This window comes from Ictidomys tridecemlineatus, chromosome 2 (genome assembly GCF_052094955.1).
Source record: "Ictidomys tridecemlineatus isolate mIctTri1 chromosome 2, mIctTri1.hap1, whole genome shotgun sequence".
NCBI lineage: Eukaryota > Metazoa > Chordata > Mammalia > Rodentia > Sciuridae > Ictidomys > Ictidomys tridecemlineatus.
The window spans coordinates 83,348,011-83,372,839 of NC_135478.1; the positions used below are offsets into that span (position 1 = coordinate 83,348,011).

A 24,829-nucleotide genomic window follows, 5' to 3' on the forward strand; every position below is an offset into this window, starting at 1 on the left:
ACCCACAACCCAGATGGCCACGTCCCGCTGTGGGTCCGCGTTCACCTCAAGGCCTCCCTGACCTCATTGTGAAATGGGAAAGCGGTCCAGCCACACAGCCGCCAAGTCCCTGTGGCCCAGGGCTTTTCGGCCTCAGTACTTGTGACATTTGGGACAGACGGTTCTTTGCTGGAGAGCCATCGTGTGCACTGTCAGGTGCTTAGCAGCCTCGCTGGCCTCTGTCCACTGGATGCCTGTCACAACACCTCTCCAGGTGTGACCACCAAGAGTGTCTGCAGACACTGCCCAGTGTCCCCCGAGGTGGCCAAGTCACCCCCTGTTGAGAACCGTCACCCTTGCCCTTTTGCTGGTGGTTCACAAAGAGGAAAAAACATCTGCTTAGAATCTGACCATTAGAAGATTCCTTAGAATCCTCCTCCTTTCTTAGGGAAGGAATCACAACAGATGGCTGGTGTGAAGCATCTCTTGCCGGCACCAAGTTTTATGTCCCTGTATTAATGAAATCCTCACCACGGCCTTAGGTGGTACCCCTATCACCACCATCCCTATTTCACAGACGAGAAAACTGAGGCACAGAGAGGTGAAGCAACTTTCTCAGAGTCACAATTCATAAGTCGTGGGAGTGGGATTATAAACCGGGGATGGCTGGCCCTAGGGCTACAGTCCTATCCCGCCTTCCACAGAGAAACATTCATCTCCAAGGGCTGTACAGGGAATTCTGAACATTTTATATTTCCTCTATTCCTCTTAATGTCCTCCCTGAGAAACAGACCTTTGTCTTTGTTTTACCATCAAGAAAACTGAAGCTCAGCAAGGTTAAGCCTCTTGCCCAGGGGTACACAGTCTTTATGTAACCAAACCAGACTTTGAACTTGAATCTGTCTTTCACTTTCTCCTCTTGTCTTTGGAGCCTGCAGGGGGGGAAGGCACCTGGCAGATGGTTTCAGGGAGAGAATCGATAATATCCACAGGTTGCCCCACATATTCATCAGCCTAATGGATTCGCCCTCACCGATGTCTTCCTTCAATAGGACAGTTCCTGCCTGCCTGCCACGGTGGGCTTTGTCCCCTGCAGCCCCCAGAACTAGATTCTCTAGACATTGTCTACCACCACAAGGAAGGCAGGCACCACAAGGAGCTCAGCAGGACTGAGCCCCAACTATCAGCACTGAACAAAACTAAGACTTTGTTCTTCTAGCTGCCAGTCCTTTCTCTGCCCCTGCTGGGCTGTGTGCCCTTGGACAGGTGCCTTGATTTCTCCATCTGTAAAGTGGAAATGCATAATGGAACTGATCTCACAGGTTGATGATGGCTTAAGGAAAACATGCAGGTGGAGTACTTAGCACAGCACCCAGGCACAGTAAGCACTCACACTACGTTCCTGTGACTGGACCTGGGGTGACGCAGCACCTTGCTCAGCGCTACCTCAGCTCAGCGGAGTTCTTTCTGTGTCTTTGTCTCTTGGCTTCCTCAGTCCGGGTGCCGGGCTGACCCCCTCCCCAAAGTGCTGAAGCTCAGGCAGGAATCCCGTTCACCAAGTCGGAGACTGGGATCTCTGGCTCCTGGCAGGTGACATTGATAAACAACATGAGGATGAATGAGTCTGACAGGCGCACACCTCGCTCGCCAGCCGCTCCGTCGGTCATCTGAGGACACGTTCCCGAGAGACCCTGCGCCAGAGCCCCAGGCCGGCCTCGGCCCACAGCCGCCCCCCATGTGCAGCAGATGGTGCGGCGCTGGCTTCAGAAAGTGCCAAGTTCAATAAACTCAATGGAACAAAGAGGGTGGGGGACGAGTGAGGGGCTGAGTCTGGAGGTGATGGCGAGTGAGAGAAGAAAGAGACAGACAGAGACGGAGAGACCCATGCACCCCGCCCCGCTGTGCTACGTTTTCCTAAATCCTCTCAAACTTGGTCTTCCAAGCTCAAGTGTTCAAAGGCAGCCGCTGGGCTCCGCCTGCTGCATGCTGTTTCCTGCTCTCCTCAAGGATGGGCGCAGAGAGGGTCACAGGGACTCGCAGGGCGGCGCGTGCTCCATCTACCTCCTCCACGTCCCTGGTCTCTGCAGCAACAGAGCTGGACAGCTCTAGAGTTGTCTCTTGACGTTTTCGGAGGATACTTTGGGATTTTCCAAGGAACCTGAGCTGAACAAGCAGTCGGCTGTGATCCTCCGGTGGCCTCTGGTGGCCTCCAGCACTTGTTTGCAGAAGCAAGCAGATCCCCTTGGCCCCTGGGCTGAGCAGCCTGATGGCACGAGGAGGCATGTCAGTGCACATGGGTTCTGAACACATGGGGAACCTGTGCCTCTGGAGAAGTGCCGGGGCAGACGCGTTCACACGTAGCACCTGCCACCTGTGTGTGTCTAGAAATGGGCTGTGAGGTCTGTGAAGCCCCAGTCGGTTCAGCCCCTTGAAAAGCTTTAGAAGGACAGGTGCGGAGGCGGATGGCCACACCCTGGTCACAAGGGAAACAGAGTCCAGGGAATTATAAAAGCCACACCTCTCCAGAACAAAGAAGGAGCAGCCACTGCCATTGAGTAGGGACCACCCGCAGGCATTTTGCCAATATTCTTATTTTATCTTAGCAACGATCCTCAGAGGTAAGGACTTTATTTCCCCTGATTTACAAATGAAGGAAACTGAGGCTCAGAAAGGTTAAATCACTTTCCTGGGGTCCCAGAGCCAGGAAGTGGCAAAACTCAGATACAGAACCCAGAAAACTCAGTCCAGAGTTGGCACCGGCCTAGATTCTGCAAGTGAGTGTGTGTGTGTATGTGTGTGTGTGGTGTCTCTGTGGAGGGACTCTACAGTGACATGGGGCTGGGCAGGAATACCTGGAGAAGGTGACCGGACACTCAGAATCCAAAGCTTGCCTGGGCTGACGTCCACAGCCAGGCGCCAGGGGGAGGAGCTAGGGTCAGCTGGAGACCCGAGGAGGTGGAGATGGAACCCGGTGGGTGTGCTCAGCAGGCCCCCCAAGATGTCCACATCTGCATTCCTAGGATGGTCCTTCCAAGGGACTTTGCAGATGTGACCAAGAATCTTGGGATGGCAAGATAACCCCAGATGACCCAGGGAGATCCCACGTCATGGCAGAGGTGCCCGTGCCAGGGAGGCGGGAGGGTCAGCGTCACAGAGTGGGAGATGCCACGCACCCCTGGCTTTGAAGAAGGGAGCAGCCACGAGCCAGGAAACTCAGACAGCTGCCGGAGGCTGGAAAAGTCAGGGAGCCGCTTCTCCCCCAGAGTGCCCCCCCCCAAGAATAGACCCCCGCCAACACCTTGACTTGACCCATCGTGAGCATCTGCCCTGCAGAACTGTCCTTGGACTCCCGTCATCTTAGGCCACCAAGTCCACGATTGTTCATTGCAACAGCAACAGGAAATGCACAGGGTGACTCCCAAGGCATCTCCTGGCCTCCTAAGGGGCTCTGGCCCCACCCCTGAGTTGGACCCTCTGGGGCCAGCATTGTCACTTGGAAAGACCTGGCTGGGTCCCACACGTAGACAAAATCCAGAACCTGCCTCGTTCCACCAGGCCCTCACTCTCCGAGCTCGGGGGCTCTGTTCACACGTTCATGTGTCGTCTCCAAAGGGGGCAAGTTGGGTCTTCTCTGCCAAAGACCTTGCCGCTGTCCTGGGCCAGGGACCCTCAACTCCTTCCACCCAGCCCACCAGCCCTGCCAAGCACGACCTTTGTACCTGCTGAAACTACTCTTTTAAGGACCATCCTGAAAGTCCTTGTGCCTCTTCATGAGTTCTCACAGCTGTGAGAACTTCAGAGTGTCATCATGAGGATCCGAGTGATCATTTAAATAAAGTCTGAATCCCTCCCTAGAGCCTCAGCTCCCTGGGGGCAGGACCGTCTGCCTTTCTCACCGTCACCTCCTGCCTGCCCAGCTCGCAGCAGGCGCTCCATAAATCAGCGTCGATCGGATGACACAGTTTGGGTAGCAAAGTCAGACCAGCCAGGAATCCACTTCCCAACACCTCCAAAGAGCATCCACTGGTGCCCAGAAGAGGGGACAGACCCTCTCTGGTGCCTCTGGAGCCTCCTGAGAAATAGAAGGTGTCCACTGTCTTCACAGAATGACCAGCATTTTCCTTTAAGCACTAGTCTGTGACAGATGCTTCCTGGACATGAGCAGTGATCATATAGCGAATGTGGCATGTAAAGAGCTAGCTAGAGGGTGACAGCTTCTTACAGTGTGCAGCTCATTGGCACTTAACATTTGCCCAGGCATATAAAACCAGTCTGTCTGCAGGGACAGGTCTCCTTATGATTGAGGGTCCTTCCGTTTCAAAAAAAGAAGAGAAAATTTTGACATTTCAGCCTCAGGATCTGGAAAGCCCTGACTTACACCCCTGGAGGAAGCCTAGGTACATCTCACCTAAGCTTCTTGGCACAACCTGGGAAAAGGGGGACCCAGGGAACCAAGTTCTTCCAAGGTCCCTGGCTGAGACGAAGGATCAGACCCACATCTTGTAACACTTGGTCTGCAGACATTTTCCTTCACAAATGTGCTCTCCTCTCTAATGCAAGGTAATGCATGCTGATTATAAGAGAGTTAAGAAAGTTGAGGAGTCCAGCTCATTGGATGCTCTTAATGTGGAGGGCAGAGGAGATGCAGGCATCGAAGAAGAAATAAACACATAATCCCAGCGCCTGACGATGATCACCATGAATATTTTATGCATCTCTTTCCTTGTTTTCGTTTTTGTTGAGTGCACACAGTAGAGACTTTCAGGTGAGCGTGCTGCGACCTCCTCTTGTGCCCTGATTACGATTCTGCTCCTGGGTTTTTTAGATTTCCCCACGTAGCATGATCAGGACAGCGTCCCCCGCTCACCCCCGTGCTTTGCCTCCCCCGTCCATCCCCAGCAGAACATTTCTCAAAGTGAAGCCAGGGATTCGGCTGCAGAATGAGATCAGTGCAGATTCTCTAACCTCATTCAATCCCAAGGACTCGTCCTGTGTGTGTGGAGCCCTGTGCCCCCATGGGTCTAGCTGTGCCCGACTTTGAGCCAGAGGCCCGGGCACTGGTATTTGTCTGATGCTGGTGACTGACACACAGTGAGAGTCAACAGCATCTCTTATACAAACAGGGCTCTCCCATCAAGACACGTAAAAATAAATACTTCTTCTGGGATGACAAACGAAACTGCTCTATCTCCAGGATATGAACCCCTTGGTAGCCTCATGGTCCTTCTATGGCACACTTTTGATTTAGTTTCCTGCCGTTTTATTTTTGAGTTTAAGATCTGTGGCTTAGCATCTGTGTCCCTAGCATTTGAGGGTGCAGAGAGGGGGTCCTAACAAGCAGGCTTCAGGAAGCTCCCCGCTCACTCCCCATCTTTGGCCATCTGTGCCTCCCGCCCATCCTCTTTATTGGTCCTGAATCCATAAATAACCAGGCCACGAGCTGGGACAACGGAATAATGGTCTCAGATCTGGGGACTTCGGGTGCCATCTGCAGTCTCTGATCAGACCCCGAGTGTTAATGGGGCCTGTAGGATTGGGCGGGAAGGGGCAGGGTGTCAGGTCAGTTTGCAAATGGCATGTAAATCAATAGCCTTTGTTGTTCAGGAAGAGGCAGGAGACCCTTTGGTTGCCCTAAGCAAGTGCTCTGCAGTTTAGAACGGGATCCTCTATTACATGTTATCTTCCCACGAGGCCCCAGCAAAGCTGGCCATGAGGCAGGGACCACCGGGCTTTGTGGAACGTGACTATAATCTCCTGAAGCAGAGAACCAGCTCCCAGCCTGGCTGTGTGATCCCGGCAAGCCTCGCCCTGTCTCTGTGCTTCGGCACCAATAAGGGTAGAAGAGCAAGATCTATTTTCTTGCTAGGGAAGTGGGTGGAGATGAGCGATGGAGACAAGACAGTGGACAAGTAAATGTCACCAGGGCACTTATCCCTGTCCTTCAAACCTAATTCATGGTCTCATAATATTTTATAAATCAATGGCATTGAAAGGCTTCCTGAAATTTATCTATTCCCGGCTTCTTCAAATTGTTTTTAAACCCTGGAAGCAGCTTTGCAAAGGAGACCCAATTGAAGAGCGCAGACAGGCAGGACAGATCAATGCAGACATGCTCCGGTGAAATGGATCATGGTGGCCACTCGCGATCTTCCACCAGGCCATCACTGAGATCAGCCCTGAACTGGCTCTACGGGTCCCCTGTGGGGCCAAGAAGCACCGCTGGAGAAGCGCTGATGTAGCCCGATGCCTCCTGTTTCCCAGGGGAGGCTGAAACCCTAGCAGGCGAAACCCAGGATGAAAATCCAGGTTTCTAGAGGGTTATTTAGGGAAGCAGAAGGAGGGACAGGCAGCAGTTGGGTTTCTTGTCCCAACTGCAGGGGACAGAAGCAGCTGGGATGACAACCCAGAGCACGTGCAACTGGGTACTTGCCAATCACTGAGGGTCCCTTAGGGTGGGAAAGGCAGGGTTATCAACCAGGGCAGAGAAGGGACAACTCGAGGGGACCTCCAGGGCTGTTCCTGGCCTGCGGCTGTGTGGAGAAGTAGTTCCGACGGGAACTCGGGAGCCAGACGGCCTGGTTCTGAAAATTGGCTTTTACCACTTCTTAGCTGTGTGACTTGGGCAAATTGCTTAACCCATCTGTGCCGCAGTTTTCTCATCTAATAAAACAGGGTGCTCCCCGTCGAAATGATTATAGGTTGAGAATGCGTAGAACACACCCGGCCCGTGGCTCAGCACAGCTTAGCCACACAGCCATGCCATGGATACGGGCCGTTTCCCCTCGTGATGGTGGGGCTGGCAGCAGATCAGACTTCAAAGCGCAGCTCCTACTAAGGCGTCCTGTTTTGCGCCATGGTAAGGCCAAGAAGAGTCCATAGTCCTTGACTCCTAAGATGGCTGAAAGGATTGGTTAAGAAAATCAGCACAGAGTCCTTATCTCTCAACCTGGTCCTAGTTAGTGACCTGTGAGTCCAGGGAGGAGCCAGCGAGGGCGGGAGGTGAGGAGGAGCTGGGGAGGCTGCTGCCTTCAGCTCTGCACCTCCTGCCTCCGGCCCAGTTCCTCTGACCTGGGTCCCTGGGGAGGCTCTGGGACCTGCAGCCAGGGCTCCTCCGGGACAGAGTGGCTCCTGTCCTGGATGCAGCACTAAGAGCAGTTGCTGTTTATAACACTGAGGTCCGAGCACTGGAGGGGGTGGCAGGGGCCGGCCGGCAGGGTTGTCTATGACACCCAAGCCCCTCCCGTGGCTTCTCACATGCCCAGTGTCCAGGGAGACCCAGAGTGTGGAAGGGTGGCCGGTCTTTTCCATCAGGATCCACTGGCTGTGACTGCACTGAGGCAGTAAGTGCTCGTTTGAGGGCAGGGCAAGGAGAGGGCTCCAGCTTGGTGATGCTTAAAACCCCCCAAAACAGGATGGCCAGGCCCAGGTCATCTCACACAGCCACGTCGCCTTGTTACTCAGGGACCCCGGGACCAGCAGCAGCACCACTTTGGAGCTTTCTAGAAAAGCAGCACCTCAGAAGCCTGGTGGTTCAGAATCTGTAATTCGCCGAGGCCCCCTGTCACCTGTGTGCATGTTACATTTGGCAAGATCTAATGTCACCTACCCAAGACTCGGTTTCTGGTTTTGATTCTGCCAGTTCCCAACTGTGTGGTCTTGAGCAAGTCACTTAAAATCCCTGTGCCTCCCTTTCCTCCTGTGAAAAATGGTGTAATAGTAGTGCTGAACTCCTGGGGAGGGGGGCAAAGCACTTCATACTGTGCCGGGCAAGTGCTGCTGTGTCAGGTAAGCTATTATTATGCACCACTGGACACGCAGTTCCGCTTGCTTTTACTGGGATACAAACATGACGAGACAGCTACCGTGACCTACCCAGTCATTGAGACAAGTGCCCAGATGTGCTGAAGTGGCTTCGAGCGCACAGCAGGGATCAGAGCAGACCAGATCCCTGCCCAGAGGATCTCCCAGGCCGGAGGAGAGCGGCGTTGGTTTCACCATCAGCTAAGAGCTTAATGCAGATGATCTCGTAGCTACTTATAAATGTGACAGGTGCCCCGGGGAAGTACTGGTCACTCTTCCTGCAAGGACAGTAGGTGGTAAGAGGCTTCAGGGGAGTAATGGATCCTGAAGGAGGAGGGGACCCACGCAGGGAGAACACAAGGGGGTGTGTGTTACAGAAAAAGAGGTCACAGGCACGTGCATGGGGGTGCATTCCAGGCACGGGTGACAGAGCGTGTGAAAGCACAGGGGACAACAGGAACTGGAGGAAAGCTGGTGTAACCAGAGACACTGCTCTCTCCCCTGAAGTTGCACCAGAGCCACCCAGAGGGCTTGCAAACCTAGATTGCTGGGCCCACCTCTAGAATTTTGGCTTCAGCTGGGCTGGGACCCAAGAAGGCACACATTCATAAGTTCCTGGGTGTCGGTCATGCTGCTGGTCTATGACGATGCTTGGAGGCCCGCTGCATGGGAACAGTCAGGCAAGACCAGGAGAAGAAGAGGTTCAAGGTTTCCCACATAGGGCCACAAGAGCTGCAAGGCACAACGAGGCACCAGGGGCTGGGGGTGACTGGATCCAGCTTGTTTGAGGAATGTCAACATGGCAGTGGGGGGCAGAGCAGGTGGTGGAAAGACATAGGTGGCAGCAGGAAGCCTGTGAGGAGGCTACTCAGTCATCCAGAAGAGAGACGGCAGTGGCTGGGTTGAGGTGAAGACGGAGAGGAATGGACAGATTCCAGAAGAGTCAGAGAGGCGGACACATAGCAATTGGTGATTGGACTGGATGGTTGAATGTCGGGGGAGCCGGGGGTCCAGGAAGACCCCAAGCCTTCTGGTTTGAGCTAGTTAACCTGTGGCCACGTCATCTCCTGAGCATGGGGATCAGGTTGCTGGGGATGGGGACAGAGATGGAGAGCCTCCAAGATGTCAAGTTTTGGTTTGAAAGCATGAGTGTCAGATCCAGGTGACGTCATATGGATAGTTGGGTCACAGGGCTGGAGCTCGGAAGGCAGTTCCTCAGGAGAAGGCAGCTTGAGATGGAGAGCGCCACCGCAGGTTCTTCATGGTAAGTCGATAGAACAGCTGTTGGGGGCGTGAGCTTTGAGCCAGTCTTTGGTGGTTCTGAGAAGGTATCAGAAGTTTGCACACATGTGCACTTCTCTGGAGAAGGGTCCACAGCCAAGGTCAGAAGCTCAAGGGCAGATGGCCCTGAAGGGTATGCGCATGGGCCCTGGTCCTGTGAGGTCCTTAGTGCCTTGTCTCTGCTTCCAGGCGCCTGGTTGACCGACTGGAGAACATGAGGAAGAGCGTGGCCGGGGACGGGGTGAACCGCTGCATACTGTGCGGAGAGCAGCTGGGGATGCTGGGCTCGGCCTGTGTCGTGTGTGAGGATTGTAAGAAGGTACCTCGCCCGCTCCCCTCCTTTCTTGCTCAGCGCTGGCTCTGGGGGCCTTGGATCTCGGGGATGGAGCTTGAATCCTGCAAAATAGGAATTCCCCTGTGATGCTCTCATGCCCAAGTGTCTCCCAAGGTCATCCTGATCTCACTTCCTCCCCTAATGTCCCCTTAGAGCTCAGCTCCATACAGGATAGACTTGGCTGTGTCTCAGTGAGTCACTTGTCAGCTAAAGAGCGTGCCGGGCACACGGGCACACACGCATGCGTGGAGGGCCAGCATCCCCTCACCTGGGGTTATGGGTAAAGGAGACTCAGAAATCCCCTGTGCAGGCAAGTTAGAGCTATTGGGCTCTGAGACCATTTTTCCTCAAAGGGAAATCTCTCTGCGCTCTCTTCCCCCCTCCGCCCTTTGCCCCAAACTGTCTGCACTTGACAATGCCAGGCCAGAGATAACCCTGTCTTTAGATCTATTTGATGATGATCAAGGCGATTCCAATGAATGTCTCCAGAGGGAGGACATTCGTGATGCCCCTCGGTCCCTTCTGCGTGGTATCCCATTTGGTAATTAACGTGGAGTACTGGGGAAAGCTTATCTATTCTGAAAAACTTTTCTTGACTCAGCCAACCAGATAAGAAGAATCGTGTGACTTATCAGGTTTTCCTTGCTGTTTGGCTGTCAAGAAATTCAACCCCAAACATAGTGTTCCACCCCACAGACATGGCCTGTAGTCAGGTAGCCTCCTTCTCCACGGAGAGTTGAACTGGTCTTTGCCAAGGTTGCCCTGGATCCTTTGAAGGAAGAAAGAAGAAAATGGGTATATGGTCTTTCCTCTTAAAAATCATGTCAATGCGGCATAGTTACTGAAAACTGTCCCTAATGGACCCTGGAGAATTCCTTCCTCCAGGGCTTGGGAATGACGCCAGTGCTCATTATTGGAAATAAGACTCAAATTGGAACTTGATTCTAATGGACCTTGACCATGGAAGAAAGGGTACGAAGGAAGGAGAGTTCTAGATCTCCGCCCCTCCCAGACCCTTCTGCATCCCCAGCAGCTCAGGGCATGGCTCGCCTGAGCGCTGGTTGGGCTCTTTTGTCCCCAGAACGTCTGCACCAAGTGTGGGGTGGAGACCTCCAACAACCGCCCGCACCCCGTGTGGCTCTGTAAGATCTGCATGGAGCAGAGAGAGGTGAGTGGTCCTTTCCCTTTGCCCGCCCCCTTCTCCTCCCTGGGATCAGGGAGACTGGAGGGCTGGAGGCTGGGCGTTCTGGGTGGGTCTTGGGCCTTAACTTTGAAGGGGATCAGCTCGGCCAGCTGTGAACTGGCAGGACGGTCTCTGGGTGTTTGGATGAACTTCTTGTCTCCTCACCTGGCGCCTGACACTTTGCCTTCCCTCCCCCACCCCCTCTCCATCCTCAACCCTCTGGTTGCCATTCTTCCCTCATCTGTCTCTCACATTCTGGGTTTTCCTCTTCCAACATCTGCTGTTTCTCTTTCCTTCTTTCCTAAGTCTCCTCCATTTTTCTTTCCTCCAAGTTTCCCCTTTATTTGAGGCATTTCTCCCCCTGATCCTGTGTCCATGGTTTCTTCCCTCTGCCATCTCTCCCTTTCTCTCTCTCTCTCTCTCTCTCTCTCTCTCTCTCTTCCTCCCAGACCTGCTTTTTATTATTCATTTTATCTCAATGCAATGCTTTCTCCTCCCCCCAGTTTCTTCTCCGCTCATCCCCTGCTACAGATCCTTGCCTCTGAGACTGTCCCAATGACCATGTACCCATCAGTAGCAGCCAGGGGCCTGGAAGGACGCAGTGGGCACTCTCCAGCAGGGCAATCAAGGAGAGTTCCATAAAGGTGCCCTTTCCACGGGGCAGGGCAGGGTGGAGGGGAGTAGGTGGCAGGGAAGTGTCCCGTGCACCACTGGCCTGCTGTGACCACTCCTGGGACCGACCGGCTAGGGAGAGAGCAGTTGGCAGATGGGAAGACAGGAACCAACCACTGTCCAGCCAGCAGGGAGGGAACCAAAGAAACACATAGCATGGCCTAAATGTCCTGCCAACCCCTGCTGAAGACAGAGGTCACCGAAGCCCACTTACTCCTGTCTGCACTGGGCAGCCCTCTGGGGCACAAAGTGGGGTGGAAAAGGATCGACATGAGATGTTCAGGGCGCCATCCTGTCTGGCCCTAACCCACAGGGCAGGTCAAAGGCGAGAGGTCTTGGGACAGCTGTGGGCAGATCACCCTCTCTCCCAGGAGTGCAGATGGATGGCCTGACGCCAAGCCCTCACCTTTCCACTCCCAGGCTCTGCACTGTTGGGACAACCCCTAACATTTCTGACCTTCCATTTCTCCATCTGTGAAACGGGTCTCATCAGACCCTTTGGATTGAGTTTTCAGGGCTGGCGTGTGGAGTCAATAAATGTGACTGCCATTGTGTCCGCGTGCCGTGGACCCAGAGCAAAAAGATTTTGAAATTGGTCCATGGAGGTGAGAGCGGTGGCCACAGCTCCTCCTCCCTCCCCAGGTGTGGAAGCGCTCTGGAGCCTGGTTCTTCAAGGGCTTCCCCAAGCAGCTCCTCCCACAGCCCATGCCCATAAAGAAGAGCAAGCCCCAGCCGCCCGCGAGCGAGCCTGCCGCCCCAGAGCAGCCTCCTGAGCCCAAGCACACCGCCCGTGTTCCAGCCCGAGGTAAGGCCCGGGGCTCTTTCAGCACCACGGACAGCTCCCGGCCAACTGGTCTACCTGGAGTTGTCTCTGCAGTGGGCTGGTTTCCACTGGGTTGGTGGCCGATCAGGGAACTCTCCAGAGAAGCCAGGCTGCCAAAAAGCTTTACTGTCGTTCTTGTTCCTGGTGGGATGTGTAGAGGTATCAAAGAAGGGGAAGTTAAAATTAGGAACTGAGAGAGACACACTGGAGCCCTGGGGTGGAGGTGGGAATTGGGGGGTGGGGGTGGGGGTGGGGGTAGGGGTGGAGATGGGGGTGGGGTGGGGATGTTTCGGGGAAGGCCTTTCCGACCCTTCCCATTCCTTCTCTCAGCCCTAAGCAAATGTGAAATTGGACAAATTAAAAGTGAAAGATGAATAGAAAGAAATTAGTAAAAAGAAAATTATCACTACTATTGATGGTATCGCGCTGATCCGAGTATTATTATTAAATATTAAAGTGAAGACTAAAAGAATCCAGAAAAAGGCAGCCTCGATAAAAACACACTTATCTTAATTGGATTAGGCCACTCAGGCTGCCCCAACAAGGCCCTCGCAATAATTTCAATTACCACCAAGTGATAAAATCTGGCCGTAATGGCCGCTCTGGGGAGGAGCGCAGCCGAGTTTCTGGAAGGACCGTCCTAATTGAAGGTCTCAAAAATTACAGCATCCACCTGCGACTCCCACAGGACGGCCTCCTTAGGTACCTGCTCAGTGCTCAGCAACCAAAAGACTTTCAACAAATGCTTTCTTCCTGGCAAGGCATGAGCGACTTCCACTGCCTACAGGAATTGCCGAGTTCAGCAGAGGCTGCAGCCCAGTCTCCACCCCTAGGTCACCCTGTTGGCAGAGCAAGCCCTGCTCCCTCCGTGCGGCCAGATTGTGCAGCCTGACTGTTCTTTTTTAAGCCTCTCTGTGTGTTCGTGTGTACTTGCATGAGCCAAGGAAACAATTTCACATGGTAAAGAAGAACTAGATCAGAGGGGAAACCGCAGGGAGACGTTTTAGAGTTTTTCCATGTCCTGGGAGAGGTGAAGGAACCCCTTTGAGGGCTTCTTCAGTTATCGCTCTCCAGACACCAGAAAATCACGCTCCCTATTATTTCTCTCCCTCCAGCTGACACTGAAGACAGGAGGGGCCCGGGTCCCAAAACAGGTGGGTTCTGCCGCCTGCCTTGCAATTTTGGACAGGAGTCCTTTTACCCCGTTCCTCTGTTGCCCTTTATCTATTCAATGCTTTTCCTTCCAGGACCTGACCCAGCATCTGCTCCTGGGAGAGGAAGCTATGGGCCTCCTGTGCGCAGGGCCTCCGAGGCCCGCATGAGCTCATCTACCCGGGATCCAGAGAGCTGGGACCATGGTCAAGGTGGGGGAGCTGGAGACGCCAGCCGCAGCCCAGCAGGTAAGCAAGATGGGGAAACCCAGTTACGCCCCTGAAGGAGAACTGGAAAGAATGCGGAGGACAGTGTGTTTTCTTCATTTGTTCATGCTGTGTTTATTAAGCACCTACTATACACCATGGACTCTTCTAAATGCTGGTCCTAGTCTGGGCTGGGGGAAACACAGGATCATGACCAATTCAAGTTCTGGACATCCATTATTTGGGTTGTGTCCATTTCTCACCCTAACATCATATGTAAGAAAAACATGATTTTTTGCTTTTGTGTGTGTGTGTGTGGTGCTGGGGATTGAACCCAGGGTCTTGTGCATGGGAGGCAAGTACTCTACCAATTAAGCCATATCCCCAGTCCCTTTTGCCTTTTAAAAAAATATATCTGTGGGAAAATACTCCTTGGCTTTGAGAAAAGTAAAGATGCTTCACTCTCAAGACCCTCCCAAGCTCTCCCTTCCCTGGGCACGTGGCTCTGCTCCCTGTGAGGATGGGGTGGGTCAGCAGGACCAGGATGTCATCACAGGTGCTGTCGTCTAGCGTGGTACTTCTGGGTCCACCAGGGGCAGATTTACACAGCAAGGGTGCCCACTGGGGAGAGTCCTCTGACTCTAGATTTTAAAGAAAATGCCAAATAGGTTGGGGACATCTATGTTCCATATGTGTCTGTCTGAGACCTCAGCTGAGCCTGGATCTAAGTCGGACAGGCTGAATGTTGAGGTCCCATGTTGAGTTTGGGTCTTTACTTCCCAAATTGGGGCTCATGGCATAGCACTTCAGTGCCCCCTTCTTCTTGGTGACAAAATTGGGACATACAATCAGCTTCCCAGACTCCTCAATGAACCTGTGGCTCAGATGGACAGAGAAAAATGAATTTCTAGATCCACAGCATCCCAAAATGCTTACTGGGTGCTTACTGTGTCCTTGACATCATCCCAAGCTCCTCCCCCAAACCATCCCAATTAACCCTTGCCACAACCCCAGATCCAGCTGTGAGATGTCATGGCTCCCATCTTATAGGGGGTGAAGCCATGTTCCCTGGGGCACATTACCCATGACTGGTTAAAATGACAATTCAGCCCACATCTCACCACAAAAGCCTGTCCTTTTTGTTTTTTTCTGCAAGAGGTGAAATTTCTATTACAATGTCTTCTATATTTTTGTAAAATATATTAAAATTATGTGTTTCATTAGAAGTATCATTTGCTATTTCAATTTTTTTTTCATGCACAGTTCAGTGACAGAAAGTACACTGTGGTGCAACCATCACCACCATCCATTCCAGAGCTTCTTCATCATTCCAAACTGAAATTTTGTGTCCATTCAACAGTAGCTTCTCATTTTGCTCATTTTCTGTCCCTGGTGACCTTGACTCTTTTTTCTAGGAATTTGACTATTCTAGATACCACATGTAAGTGGAATCATACAATATCCATCTTTTGTATGTAGCTTATTTCACTTACTGAAACATAGTCACAGTTTACACAAGTTGTAACATGAATCTGGATTCCCTTCCTTTTCAAGGTTGTATAATATTCTGTTGCATGGATATGCCATATTTTATTTATCCATCCATCCGTCAGTGGGCGTTGGGGTTGTGAATAGTGCTGCTGAGCACGGCATACAAATACCTGTTTGAGTCTCTTGGGGATATACCTACAAGTAGAATTGCCACATCTAATGACAATTCTATGTTTAAATTTTTTGAGGACCCGCTGTGCTATTCTCCACAGTGTCTGCACTACTTTTGCATTTCTTCCAATAGTGCACAGGGTCTCAGTTTCAGTACATCCTCTCTGATGCTTGTGATTTTCTGGTTTTTCTTGGTTTCTCTTTGTTGTTTTGTGTGGTTGTTAAGTAGTAGCCTTCCTAGAGTGTGAAGGGCTCATTGTGGTATTGTAGATTTGGTTTGCATTTCCCTAAGATGAGTGACACGACATGTCTTTTCATGTGCTCATCGGCCCTCTGTATGTCTCCTTCCGAGAAACATCTATTTTGGTCTTTGGCACATTTTCTAAGTCACGGGGTGGGGACTGTTGTGCTGTAGGAGCTCTTCATGGATTCCGGATATTGATGCCTCATCAGATACACCATTTGTAAATACCTTCACCCATTCCACAGGTTGCTTATTCACTTTCCATTTGATGCACAGAAGATTGTTTGTTGTTTTTAATGAAGTCCAATCTATCTACTTTTTCTTCTGCTTCCTGTAGTTTTCATGTCATAGCGAAGAAATCACAGTGATGGAGATTCCCTTTGAGTTTTCTTCTAAGAATTTTAGAATTTTAGCTTTTGCCTTTGAGTCTCGGGTCCATTTTGAGTTAATTTTTGTATATCCAATCCTATCCTTTTCATCTCTATATCATTTTGCCTCTGGGGCTACAGACACTCCCAGGACAATCCTGAGCTGGACTTAGAGCTCCTGTCCCTCAGGAGTCAATGTAATGTCCTCTGGGTGGATGGCGCTTTGGGATTCCTCCTGCTCCACCTGTAGCTGAGCTAACCGCTCCCTGCCCTGAATTCCCAGAGACGGGGCCGGGAGGCAGCACTAGCCAGTGTCTCCCTCCCTGGTCCGATTCACACCAACGTGTGTCTCTCTCCATTAACTCAAGTTTGCAAACATTTATTGAGCACAACTATGATTTGAGCTCTTTCTCCTTGTTTTCTAGCTGCACTAAGATTCCCAGTTGATTGTAGGCTGTTCAAGATTTGCAGACTTGAATGCACAGTTAGTATCACAACTCGAGGGTCCTGAGATCCGACCCTGCACCAGGCATGTGATCAAACTCTGCAGGTGTTAAGCCCTGTCGACTGTACCAGTCACCCTCACCTAACAGATATGGAAAAGAAGCTCATAAAGAAACCTTGCCCAGGGTCGCATAAAAGTCATGGCTTGTCTGGTATCAGAACCCAAGCAGTTCCCGTGTAGAGCCTCTGCCGCTAGCTGCTCTGTAGCTCCCACTGGCTGGCAGAGTGGAGAATGGCTCCAGGGAACAAATTGCCATTGAGACTCTTTTGTTCCAGAGCTTAACCCTGGAGTCTCAGGATCCACCCTTGACACAGTGTGGAAACCCCTCCAGTGGTTCTCTGAGAGGGACTTGATGCCCCTCTGCTATACTCTTCATAACAGGATCTCCTAAAGAGCCCCTGTCATTCAACATGGCTCATTCCAATAAATAAATTATTTATTTATTTGGGTACCATGGATTGAACTCAGGGCCACTCAACCACTGAGCCACACCTAAGCCCTATTTTGTATTTTATTTAGAGATAGTGTTTCACTGAGTTGATTAGCACCTTGCCTTTGCTGAGGCTGACTTTGAACTCGAGATCCTCCTGCCTCAGCCTCCAGAGCCACTGGGATTTTAGGGGTGTGCCACCATGCCGGGCTCCATGACTATTTATTAAGCACCTACTATACCCTAAGCCTGGTATTAAGTGCTGGAGATAAAGGTATCATGTAGACCTGGTCCCAGCCCTTAGGAGCTCACACTCCAACAGAAGGAAAAGCAACATGACCCATAAATAGCAAGAGAGACTTATAACCGCCGTAACAGAGGAGCCAAGACTAAGGAGGATGGGTTATCACTCACATTAGCTGAGTGTTCAAGGTGTTCTGGGCACCAAGTTCTGTATATGCACTGCCAGAGGAAGCCCCCAAAAGAACACTGTGAGGGACCTGGAAACCCAGAACATCTAACCCTATTTTTGGAGTTCTAGAAAGACTTCACAGACAAGCTGGTTTCTAAGGGAGAACTATATCAAGAAAATAAATAAATTAGGTACAGCACATTCAGTGTATGTGTGTGGTGAGGGTGGGTGGGGTAATACATTCCAGGTAGAGGAACAGAGATAAAGCATGGCCAGGCTAACAGTGGTCTATGAGTCCATAATGTGGAGGGGTGATAGAGGTGCCCCTCCTAAAATTGGACAGTGCACAACCTGAACTACTCTAGACCACAGCCCTCCCTTGGAGATATCCCAGAGCCAGTCCATGCAGGGCTTCCTATTCCAAGAAAAAAAGAGGTTGAACTTGAGAAATAGTGTTACCTTGCACTGGAGCTAAATGGCTTCCCCATTGCCCACAGCCAATTGTTCTTTCTGACCCAGGCTGCCATTTTTGTCTTCTGGGACTCCAGAATAAAATTCTCAAGTTTCCTTCCTCCACTTAAGATTATCCTTCTGCCCTCATTTCCAGCTGAATAACCAGTAATTCACAAGATATTAATTCGTCCACCCAACACTTATTGAGCACCTACTGTTCTAATGATGGCAAACATTTATGGAGCACTCCAAAAGCTAGACACCCAAGTAAGCCCTTGTCATGTTCATTGAGTCCTCACAACAACCTTGTGAGATGAGCTTCATTACTATTGCCGTCTTCCCTTCTCAAACCTTCCTATTCAACACTGCACTGGCGATCCCAGCCATTGCAATATGACAGGAAAAAATATGAGGCAGAAAGTTTATAAAGGAAGAAGCAAAACAGTTTCTATTTCAGATCACATGAGACACTCCTGAAGGAACCTATTGTGACAATCAGAACTAGTGAGAGAATATTGTCAGCCCACAGGATGCAAGGTTAAAACACAGAAAGAAAGGTCCTCAATTGCAGATTGGGGACCCTAGTGCCACATGCAGCATTGAGCAGCTCAGGGTCTGGTATACTGGAAGCCCCCAGAGAATTCTGGCTGCTGTTTTTCTCATGGATTCAGTGTCCATCTCCTTCCTTGACCAGGCTGCACCCTCCTAGAGGTAATAGACGGCTGTGCTGCCCATCTCTGCAGAGGGCTGGGCACTCTGGGGATGTTCAATGAACATTTGCTGATGCACAACTGAATAAATACAAGAACACAAAAGAGCAAAACAAACAGTGGTGCTAATGTAGGATGCAGGACAAGACTTGGTGGTTTGTAAGGTTGGGCAGTGCTAGCAAGATGCCCTCTGTCATGAGCATCTGTCCAGAAAAAAAGAGCTGATCTGAATTCAGGAAAGGTATGATCCAGACCATGAGATAAGAGTCTGGGGATTTCTTCCTGAAATGTCACACATGCTGGCGCCAGGACCTGCTTCTCTCAGACCCCTGCCAGCCCCATCCAAGAGTCTCAGACTCAGACTCAACACCAGCTTCCTGAGTTCAAACCCTGGCACTGCTGCTAACCAGCCATGAGACATTGGGTGAGCTCCTTAGCTCCCTATGCCTCAGTTTTCCCACCTGTATAATGGTGACCACAAAGCACTCGCCTCATGGGATTATTAGTGTACAGATTAATTGAATGCTCATATGTAAAGTCCCTGGCACATGGTATGTACTGAGTAAATATTAATTCATGATTATTGTAAGATCAGTAGAGCTGTCAATTCTATGAGGCATCTGAGGTTCAGAGAAGCTGAGCAAGGAGCCCAGGGTCACACAGCTTATAAAAGTAAAGGCTGGAATGCAAAGACAGGTCCACGTGATGGCAGTATTTCAATAATAATGAAATAATATCAACTCTGACATGCGTTGAGTGCAGCCTGTAGGCCAAGCAGCCCTTCCAGCACTGTGCCTGGATTGGATCTTTGTGCTCTCATCACGGCCCCATGTAGTGGGGGCTGTAATCCCCATTCGACAGATGTCAAAGTTGAGGCCCAAGGGAACATGTCACTTGTGTCAAGTCACCAGCAGAAACATAATCACAAACCTGTGCCTTTTAACACCCATGCTGCAGCTGGGATTCACCTGCAGGGGCTCAGTGTTGGAAAGAGAAAATACCCAGGAGGCCCGGGCAGTGGCAGGGAGAGCTGGGGGAGGAGGGCTGCTTCCTCAAAGCTCCTCCCTGCAGTGCACACCAGTGAGTGTGTGCATGCGCTTGCGCAGGTGTGCGCCTGTGAGTCCTGACGGCTGTTTCCTTCCCTCCCCTGCAGGATTGAGACGAGCCAACTCAGTCCAGGCCTCGAGACCCGCCCCAGCCTCCGTGCCCAGCCCAGCACCTCCTCAGCCTGGACAGCCAGGTACCTGCCACTTACCCACCCACCTGTCCAGGCCATCACTCCTTAGCGACCCCAACCCTCCCTCCTTCTTACAGAGCTGCTGGGCTTTCTTCAAAATGCAGCCTTCACTGAACCTAAGCTCTTCTGAGACGCCTAAGAGGAGTCATCCTCTAGGGCAGATGCTGGGCAGGGCAGAGGAGGAGGGGCGGGGCAGAGGAGGAGGAGGAGGAGGTGGTGAAGCAGAGAAGGGGAGGGGCTGAGGGGGAGGAGGAGCAGAGGAGGAGGGGCAGGGCAGAGGAGGAGGAGGTGGGGCATAGGAGAAGGAGAGGCAGAGGAGGAGGGGTGGGACAGAGGAGAAGGGGTGGGGCAGAGGAGGAGGGGCGGGGCAGAGGAGGAGGAGGAGGTGGTGAAGCAGAGAAGGGGAGGGGCTGAGGGGGAGGAGGAGCAGAGGAGAAGGGGTGGGGCAGAGGAGGAGGAGGAGGAGGAGGAGGAGGAGGAGATGGTAAAGCAGAGAAGGGGCGGGGCAGAGGAGGAGGAGGAGGCGGGGCAGAGGAGGAGGGGTGGGGCAGAGGAGAAGGGGTGGGACAGAAGAGGGGCCGGTCAGAGGGGGAGGGGTGGGGCATAGGAGAAGGAGACAGGGCAGAGGAGAAGGGGTGGGGTGCGGGGGGGGAGGGGGGGGCAGAGGAGAAGGGGCGAGGCTGTGGCAGAGGAGGTGGGACAGAAGAGGAGGGGCAGAGGAGGTGGCAGGAGGAGGAGGAGGCGGGCAGAGGAGAAGGGGCGGAGCGAGGAGGAGGAGAGGTGGGGGCTGAGGGGGGGTGGAGGAGGGGGCCCTAAATGACATGGCCCCTCTGCTACACCCCTTCTCTCCTTCCCCCTCAGGGCCCCCAGGGGGCAGCAGACCCGCGCCAGGGCCAGCAGGGCGCTTTCCAGAGCAGAGACCAGGCAAGTGTTTGCTCCCTCCCAAGTGCCCTCCTCTCCCCCACCACCCACCTGGCCACTTCCGCTTACTGCCCTGGTGAAATCGGTACCCACCATGGGCTCAGCCTGCGTTCTGAGACTATCTGATGGGGTCCAAGCAGCCCCTGATTCTAACCCTCCAACTCATCCGTGCTGATTCGATAGACAGGCAATGCCAACACAGAATGGGGTTCAGAGCACAGGTGGCCAGGTCTCAAATCCCTGTTTCCTCACTTTCTCACTGTGTGACTTAGGACAAGTCCCTGAACTTCCCTGAACCTCAGTTTTCTTCTCTCTTAGCAGGGTTGTTAGGAGGGTGAAGCAAACTAATAAATAAAAAACCTTAGCAGGAACCCAGTGTGTGTTAAGCCCCCACTAAGCAGCAGTGATCACTGTGTAGGACGGATAGCTGGCCATCCATCATCAACCCTCACGGCCACCACACGGCCATTGCTTTCTAATGTGCCAGGTACTGTTTTAGTGCTGTGCAATTAGGGCATTGTGTAAAATAATACCCACTACTATTACATTACCCTCAGGTATGATTTCCATTCTATAGATGAGAAAACCGAGGCTCAGAGACATTAAGTAACTCGCCTGAGGTCACACAACCACAATACAAACCCAAGCTGTCTGTCTGGGGTCCACACCACTGCTCAGCACCCTGAGAGATCTGTTTTGCCCATGTGTGGATCGACTCCAGGGGTTTGCTGTCCAACACAGGTTCCCAGGCCCCAATGCACGGCCCACGGATGGCCCTGGGAACCTGCAGGCCCCTTAAGCTTCCTTAAATACTGTTGGTATGAAACAGGGATTCATGTGTCTTCTCTCATGTCCCTACAGAAGTGGCTCCCAGCGACCCTGGCTATACGGGAATCACGGCCCCAGCCCGTGAAGAGAGAACAGGGGGAGTTGGGGGCCCTTATTCCCAAGCAGCCGCAGCTGCGCCCCAGCCTGCCCCCGCCCCCACCCGCCAGCCACCCCCGGAGGAGGAGGAGGATGCCAACAGCTACGATTCCGATGAAGCAAGTAGGTGGCACCTGAGACGCAGTGTCTAGGAGAAGCCACCCCAGGAGCTGACCCCAGGAGGACAGGGCCCGCCCTGGGTCCACCCATCCACCCAGCCCCTCGTACATATGAGAGTTAGAAAAATACAAATCTGTGTTTCCAAGTTCCCCAGATGAGATCAGCTTCCTAAAGATAAGTGCCCAGTTTTCTGGTAAAACACACAGACATCAAAGTTACCGTGGTCATTTTAAGACAGCAAGGCAGGAGCCGTGTGCGTGTCCTTCACGTTCCGTCTCAACGTCCCTCAGTCAGACAGAGCTGTCACGGGGCCGGGCGAGCCCTGTCCTGGGTGTGTCTACCAGCATTTCACCTCCCTGGCTTCTGTGCATCTGGCCCCTCCCAGACCCCGAGGCCCAGGGACGAGTGGGGGCACAGTCTTCTCCTGGGTGCAGCCGGGAGAGCTGGGGAGGCAGGGTTAGCAGCATCTGGGTCCCATGGGTGCTCCAAGAGCCCTTCTGGAGCTGACCCACGCAGCGGCCAGCTCGCCTCCTGCACGGGGTGGTCCGCTGAGGTCCCTCCTGGGAGGGGCTTCGTGACTGGCTTCATCCTCCCGCTAAGTGCTAAACACAGAAGAGTCGCTATGATGTGACCTGGACGTCAGGGGACCTGACAGTCACACTTGCTGCTTCTGCACCCCCCGCCCAGGTGTGCTGGGCACCTGTGCTCACCTCATCCTCCTGGGAACCTGGGCAACTCCTGCTATGGCCCCATCTTGTAGATGGCCTGGGGGAGGCTCCAAGAGGCTTAGGGACTTATGGAGCTCACACAGGTCAGAGGCCAGGCTGGGTGAGTGTCAGCTGTCCCATGGTCTCTGTGCTCTCCCCTGGTCCTTGCTGGCCACAGGCTGTTTCCTCTCTGGGCAGGTAGAAGCCATCTCCCTGCCTTGCCCTGTCCTGCTCCTTGTCCTGGACGGGACCTCTGCCCCCCTGAACGTCCCCCAGCCCTCCAGCAATAGGGGAACCCTCCCAGCCTCTTGTCTGACCTCTCCATAAGCCTCTCCATGTGGCTGGTGACAAACCTGTCCTCAGACCCAACCCGGCACTCCCTGCTCACTCGACATGTCTTTATGTTTGACAAGTATTCAATGAGCCCGTGCCAGGTGCCTCGAACTGCTGGAGAACTGGGGACGACGCCACGGCTGGAATGAGCTGGCAGACCCGCCGGAGCCAACACTCTAGTGTAGAGAGATTGTTAACAACTCCAGCTCATTGCAAATGGAGACAGAGCACGGGGCAGGGGATAAGACATGGCGTGATGGCCAGGGTGGCCGCGGCACACAGAGGGGTCAGGGGGACCTCTCTGTGAGACAGTGTGAGCCATGTGAGGATGTGGAGGGGGAGCATTCCAGTCAAAGGGAAGGGCAAAGGCTCAAACTCATTCATTCCTTCATCCAGTAAGAGAGGCCTACTGTGTGTCCTTCACCATGCATAGTGGGGACCCAGCTGTCAGCAAGACAGTGGCCACCCTTGCCCTCCTGGGGCTCTCAATCCAGCAGGATGGAGAGTCATTAACTAAACAAGTGCACAAATAATTAACTGGCCACAGGAGGCTGTGAAGAGGAGGGTCGGCCAGAGGGAGCGATCAGAGCAGGGCCAAGGTCCTCCTCCCCCTGTCGTCTCCATGGCCAGCCCCACCCGGGCACATAGAAAGTGTTTGGGAGATGTTTGTTGAATGAATACACAAGTGTCCTCCCAGCTCCTGTCTCTGTCCTCTCAGCCACCCTGGGTGCCCTGGAATTCAGCCTGCTCTATGACCAGGACAACAGCTCTCTGCAGTGCACCATCGTGAAGGCTAAGGTGGGTGAGGGGCCTGGGAGACCCCGGGATGCTCTGGCATTTTTAGGAGACTCGGGTGGGGATGAGTTGCCAGGCCTGTCTGTTGTCACCTACCTGGGACAGTAACAGTGATAAGGGCAGCACAGTCATTAACCACAGCAGATTCCTTGGGGGGGTGGGACTTCCCCTGGGATGGTCCCCCAGGGGGTGCATTTACCTTTGGCTGCCTCTAGGGGGCGGAGCCAGGATCTGCCCAGGGCTGCTCAGCACCTGGGTGGGGTGGCATGGAGGTGCCACCTGGGAAGTCATGCCAGCTCAAAGCTCGGCCTGACAGCTGACAAGGCAGAATAGCACTGTGTCCTCCTGGGCCTGGTTCCCTATGACCAACTGGAGCCTCAGCCAGAGCAGGGGGCCTGCGGCCACAGCTACAAAGGCACTAATGTAGGCTTCCAAGCGGTGGGGAGCAGGCACTTTACAGGTGGGACTGCATTTAAGTCTCCCCATTCCTTGAAAACGAGTGGTGAGATTGTCAGGTGAGGAAACTGAGGCCCAGAAAGGTTACGAAACTTGCCTAAGGTCACACAGCTAGGGAGCAACATGCCTTGGAGCCCTGTCTGCCTGATCCCTGTGCTCTTCCCATGACACCATGTTCCCCTTTTTTCTCTTTGGAAGATGAACACACAGGGTAGATGGACAGGAAGGGCAGATGCCAGGGGACACGCCCCTTGCCCAGGACACCTGGACCCCAGCCCTCCCCAGGTCCTCACCTCCGTTGCCTCCGTGTCTTGCAGGGACTGAAGCCCATGGATTCCAATGGCCTGGCCGATCCCTATGTGAAGCTGCACCTCCTGCCGGGAGCCAGCAAGGTACCATCTGGCCTGGGCATTTCTGCAGGCTGGAGCCTGGGTGTTGGCAGCCACAGGGCTCTCAGCTCAGAGCCTAAAATAGCCCTATCTGCCCCCAATCTAGGCCCTGCCCCATGAGTGCAAAGCCGTGAGAGGTAAAGTGGGGGGCAGGAGCGGGGTCTGCTCATCCCTCCATCTCAAAATGACCAAGGCTTGTCTCTGGACAGAAACGAGTGACTTTCTCCAGATTTTAGTGCTAAGCCCTTCAGACAGCATTCCGTGCCTGAGGGGTGGGGGGCCCGCCTGTTAAATACCTCTGCAAGTTTCAGGTGCCCCCTAAGACAAAAGAGAACATGGACGCACATGCACACACGCACTTTGGCTCATTCTTCCTTTGTTGTTTTTGTTTGTTTATTTGTTTGTTGTTTGCTTTTTGTGGGGGGCGGGGTACTGGGGATTGAACTCAGGGGCACTCAACCACTGAGTCCCATCCCCAGCCCTATTTTGTATTTTATTGAGAGACAGGGTCTCACTGAGTTGCTTAGCTCCTCGCTTTTTGCCGAGGCTGGCTTTGAACTCGCCATCCTCCAGCCTCAGCCTCCCGAGCTGCTGGGATATCAGGTGTGCGCCACCATGTCCGGCTCTTCCTTTATTGGGATCAATGACAGTCCCTCTCCTGGCTGTGGCCAGCTCGTAAACTCCACCCACTCCCAGCAGCCTTTGATTCCCATGAAGACACATTTTTACATAT

At 52.9% G+C, this 24,829-nt stretch overlaps 1 protein-coding gene across 6 annotated transcripts in view; it reads left to right on the forward strand.

Moving 5' to 3' along the window:
• Nucleotides 1-24,829, forward strand: part of Rph3a (rabphilin 3A) — a 197,610-nt gene that overhangs the window by 161,127 nt on the left and 11,654 nt on the right. For 5 of the 6 annotated variants that reach the window (XM_078039061.1, XM_078039062.1, XM_040289430.2 and 2 more), the window contains 10 exons: nucleotides 9,250-9,379; nucleotides 10,476-10,562; nucleotides 11,892-12,054; nucleotides 13,188-13,226; nucleotides 13,320-13,472; nucleotides 19,368-19,454; nucleotides 20,313-20,375; nucleotides 21,234-21,419; nucleotides 23,175-23,254; nucleotides 24,025-24,099. In XM_078039061.1, coding sequence (XP_077895187.1) covers nucleotides 9,250-9,379; nucleotides 10,476-10,562; nucleotides 11,892-12,054; nucleotides 13,188-13,226; nucleotides 13,320-13,472; nucleotides 19,368-19,454; nucleotides 20,313-20,375; nucleotides 21,234-21,419; nucleotides 23,175-23,254; nucleotides 24,025-24,099 — 1,063 coding nt within the window. The remainder of the gene's footprint in view (nucleotides 1-9,249; nucleotides 9,380-10,475; nucleotides 10,563-11,891; nucleotides 12,055-13,187; nucleotides 13,227-13,319; nucleotides 13,473-19,367; nucleotides 19,455-20,312; nucleotides 20,376-21,233; nucleotides 21,420-23,174; nucleotides 23,255-24,024; nucleotides 24,100-24,829) is intronic. The other variant, XM_040289432.2, reaches the window with a different exon arrangement.